This window comes from Vipera berus, assembly GCF_964194415.1.
Source record: "Vipera berus genome assembly, chromosome: 3".
NCBI classification, from domain to species: Eukaryota; Metazoa; Chordata; class Lepidosauria; order Squamata; family Viperidae; genus Vipera; species Vipera berus.
Window position 1 is genome coordinate 7,789,532 of NC_138204.1, and position 4,894 is coordinate 7,794,425.

At 43.0% G+C, this 4,894-nt stretch overlaps 2 protein-coding genes across 2 annotated transcripts in view; both read right to left on the bottom strand.

The window, feature by feature from the left end:
• The window catches only part of COL20A1 (collagen type XX alpha 1 chain), a 532,145-nt gene that overhangs the window by 197,546 nt on the left and 329,705 nt on the right, over window positions 1-4,894 (bottom strand). The window lies entirely within an intron of this gene.
• The window catches only part of LOC308665574 (DEP domain-containing mTOR-interacting protein-like), a 36,531-nt gene that overhangs the window by 5,320 nt on the left and 26,317 nt on the right, over window positions 1-4,894 (bottom strand). The window contains 3 exon segments of the mRNA XM_081323638.1: window positions 215-379; window positions 899-929; window positions 2,303-2,499. Of these exon segments, the coding sequence (XP_081179764.1) occupies window positions 215-379; window positions 899-929; window positions 2,303-2,499 (393 nt within the window).

Genomic DNA, 4,894 nt, shown 5'->3' on the forward strand with positions numbered 1-4,894 from the left:
AGGGGTTGGTTTTTTTCTTGCGGTTTCTGCCTGCTTGTTGGAAGAGGATTTTCTCCTTGTGAGCATAACCAGGACTCACGTAGGCTGGGACAGAACAGAAACTTCGAACAGTCACTAAATGAATGGTTGTAAGTCAAGAACTCCTGATGACACCTCTTGTTTCATGTTCAACGTATCTTAAAAGAAAAAATAAAGGTAAGGAAGAATGCCTCACCAGATTTAGGATTGCACTCAATAGCTGGCACCATTCCCAGATTTGGGGAGAGGTTGTAATAGAGACTGGATCCCCCAGCCAGCGAAGTTACACTGCTTCTTCGGACAGCCGAGACAATTTTGATTTCCTTATTAGGTTGTACTGAAAAAAATAAACAGCATTCAGCTGAAGTCAGCCCCATGTATTAAAATGCAGCTATCATGGTTCTGATAGCTTGAGACCAGCTAAAAGAACTTCAAGGGAAGCAATTCTTCCTCAAAGAACATTTTTTATTTGGCTACAAAATATTGGCATGTACGAAGGTGAAGCCAAGGCTAAATTCCCCTCCCCCTGGTTACAAAGTTGCAAAGTTGGAATTCCCACCCCAATTAGGTGTCATAAATCCCATTCACCAATTGCTGCTAAAGGCGGGCACTCCACCCAGGGCTTCAGCCTGCCAAAATGTGATCAGTAATGACCTTGGTTCCCATACCTAAGAATTATTATAACTAACTTCAAACTACACTCCCCGCCTCATCCTAAATATGTAGCAACCAAAAATGAAGTGAAAATGGCTTCAGTTCAATTCGTTGCAGCATTGACAGCAGCTTCTTTAAAACATATATATCTACAATGTCCTAAAAGTCAAGCTTGAAGCTCGCTTTGCTGGGGAACCAATTATTGCTTCTTAGTTTGCCAACAAACCTGGGGGGAGGGTGGGGAAATGGAATGCAGGCTATAAAGATAAAGAAGGCAGACCGTGAGAGTCAAGGACGATTCACCAGATGCCTTATCCAACTTGGATACATTTTCTCAAAACAATATAATCACACCTAATTGGGCAATGTGACCTATTCGTGGATGTGAGGGGAAATTCTATACTTTTACTATCGGTATAAGGGCTTGGCCTGGGGTTTGCCGGAGCTGGTTTTGCTTTCATACAGGCTGAAATGAAGTACTCAATAAAGTTTTACATTAAGAGATCGGAATGTCTCCAAGGTGTTTGCTTGATTGGATTTGTCAGTCAGAACCTTGACTTAACAACGTTTTGGGGGAAAGGTGGTGTGACTATGTGACAAAAGCTAAAATTTTCAGACAACAATATTCTCTTGAATGGCACACTTCGTACATAGAAATGGACAACTGGACAATGCAAATGGGTTCTCCACACCCTTATTGTGGGTAAAAAGACTATTATGGCAGCATTGGAAAACTGACGTCTGTGACCTCATTGACTCAGTGGCTGGAAGACCTGATTAAACTTGCTCCTGATGGGATGAACGGATTCCCTACAAACATTGACTTTGTATGGAAAAGTATAACAAAATATGGGTCCCATACAAAATACAGTAGGTTGACAACAGAAAAGAATATTTGAAGCTCAAGGTTGAACTAAGATGATCAAAGGCCTGGAGGCTAAAACATACGAAGAATGGCTACGGGACTTGGGTTTGGCTAGTCTAAAGAAAAGAAGAAAGAGGAGAGACATGATAGCAGAGTTCCAGTATCTGAGGGGCTGCCACAGGGCAGAGGGGGCCAGGTTGTTCAACAAAGCACCAGAGGGAGGGACGAGAAACAACGGTTGGAAACTGATCAAAGAGAGAAGCAACCTGGAATTAAGAAGAAACTTCCTGACAGTGAGGACAATCAACCAGTGGAACAGCTGGCCTCCAAAAATTGTGGGCGCTCCATCACTGGAGATTTTTAATAAGAGGCTAGACGGTCACTTGTCTGAGATGGTATAGGTTCTCCTGCTTGAGCAGGGGGCTGGACTAGAAGATCTTCAAGGTCCCTTCCAGCTCTATTCTATTCTATTCTATTCTATTCTATTCTATTCTATTCTATTCTATTCTATTCTATTCTATTCTATTCTATTCTATTCTATTCTATTCTATTCTATTCTATTCTATTCTAAATGAACTGTGGGCTCCTTGATGCTCTCTGGGCTTGGTTGTTTTCTTGCAGATCTTTCCTGACCCAACTAATTAAGATCATTAGTATTAGAAACCCTTCTCCCTTCTCCAGTGTTTGCCCAAAAATAAGACTCGGTCTTATATATTTTTTGCCTACAATAGAGGCACCAGGTCTTATTTTCAGGGGATACCTTACCTTAGGACCGCCGCAACCAGGCCCCCCACACCCCGACACCTGTGGCGCTGCTGCCCAAGTTCTTCTGCGGCTGATTGTGCCCGCATGCCACGTGGTGCATCGTGCCACTACCGCCGCTTGCACCACAAGGCTCATCACACCGCTCATGCCGTTGCTGCCAATAACAGCACAGTTGGTGTGATGAGCTGTGTGGCCTCCTGTTGCAAGCGGTGGCCACAGAAGTACTCAGGCAGTAGTGCAACAGTTTTGGGGGTTCCTAAGGTAAGTGGGTGCAGGGCACACGGGGCAGCTCCACCCCCCCAACCGTGTCCTAGCTTGATTTTTAGGTGTGCGCCTCACCCCAAACTAGTTATTATACTGTTTGTTTTTTCTGTTCTGTTTTTTTTTTCATTTATACTTCAAGCATTTATTACATATTTTTTATAATGTACGCATTTTTATGTTGCGTTCCTGTATTATTTTTTCTCTTTTTTTACTCTTTACTGTTTCGAAAGCAACTCTGACGGTGGTGTGCCCGTGTGTTTGTCTATATCTGTGTCTGTGTGTTTGTGCGGAGTTTGACCAAAATTGCAGCCTTTCACATTCTATTGTGAAATCAGCTTTGGTTTTTTTTCATTAGCCCAGGGGTCTTCACACTTGGCAACTTTAGGACAAGTGGACTTCAACTCCCAGAATTCCTCAGCCAGCCGTGGCTGGCTGAGGAATTCTGGGAGTTGAAGTCCATAAGTCTTAAAGTTGCCAAGTTTGAAGACCACTGCATTAGCCTTTCCAAATTAATAAATAGCATTCTTATCTGAATCTAAGCAAGTTATGGTCATAGCAATAATAGCACAGGGAGAAAATAATAGCACAGGGTCCCTAGTTCTGGCCTGTGTCTTACAGCCTGGCTTGCTATTCTAAGCAATTGAGGACCAGGAGCTGAGATAAGGGAGAATTTGTCCTTATTTCAAATTTTCATACAAATATATTCAGCTATGCTCAGCATAGTTCCTTATACACCACCCACCTGCCTCATTCTTTTAAAATTGTTTTGTTGACGTTCACTGTTCTTTTGCAACAGCTATGCTTCATAAAAATGTATCCTGGAATGCAAGCCTTGAAGAAAGTGTGCAAAACATCTATATGATATGATGGCAATTTGTCTGGCCCAAATGTGTCGTCGTCGTCGTTGTCATCATCATCATCATCATCATCATCATCATCATCACCATCATCATCATCATCATCATCATCATTATTATTATTATTATTATTATTATTATTATTATTATTATTATTATTATTATTTTAAAAAGGAGAGGCAAAATTGAATACTTTAGATGAAACACGCTCAAACAAGCATGCATATTTTCTGCAGTCTGTAAATGGAGAAAGTATACAAGCCTGAGCTGGGCAAATTGGCCCCTCCATGATTGATTTTAAAAGCAGGAAATATGAGAGAATGTTAGGAATGTGCAATTTTTCAAAAATTGTTCTTTCATGTATATACATGTAGGTAAAGGTAAAGGTTCCCCCGCACATGCATGCTAGTCATTTCCAACTCTAGGGGCCGGTGCTCATCTCCGTTTCAAAGCCGAAGAGCCAGCGTTTGTCCAAGGACGTTTCCGTGGTCATGTGGCCGGCATGACTAGACGCCAAAGGCGCACGGAACGCTGTTACCGTCCCACCGTAGTGGTCCCTATTTTTCTATTTGCATTTTTACGTGCTTTCGAACTGCTAGGTTGGCAGAAGCTGGGACGAGTCACAGGCGCTCACTCTGCTACGCGGCACTCGGGATTCGACCCGCCAAACTGCCGACCTTCTGATCGACAAGCTCAGCATCCTAACCCACTGACCCACCGCGTCCCTTCATGTATGTATACATGCGAGTAAATATCAATGTACTAAACAAATGTATATACCTGCCCAACTCACACACTACGGACATCTTGCAACATTTTTTAAAAAATAAAAATCTGTCATATAATGTATGCCAACGATTGCAGGATGGTTTTCGGTAAGATGTAAAATAATACAGGGGTATCTGTCATTCGAGAAAGTGCTGGGAGAAATGAAGAAGTAGAACTAGATAAGGGAACTAGGGTGATGTTCTATTCAAAGGACAGTCTTCCGTTCCTATTCCTCTTCCAAAGGAGAATTCTTCCTTCTCTTTCCTCCTTCTCCCTCCCTTCCTCTCTCCTTCCTTCTTCTCCTTTTGTTCCTTTCTCCTTCTCCTTCCTCTTCCCGCTTTCCTTCATTTCCCTCCTCCTCTTCCTTCTTTCTTTTCTTTCCTTTCTTTCCTCTCTCCTCTTCTCCCCCTCCCTCCCTCCCTCCCTTCCTTTCCTCCTCTCCTTTCTTCCTTCCTTCCTCCCTTCCTTTCCTCCTCTCCTTTCTTCCTTTTTTCCTTCATTCCTTCTTCCCTTCCTTCCCCTCCCTCTTCCTCCTCTCCTTTCTTCCTTTCTTCCTTTGTTGCTTCTTCCCTCCCTCCCTCCTCTCTCCTTCCTTCCTTTTTTCCCTTCCTTCCTTCCTTCCTCCTCTCTCCTTTCTTCCTTTCTTCCTTTGTTGCTTCTTCCCTCCCTCCCTCCCTCCTCTCTCCTTCCTTCCTTTTTTCCC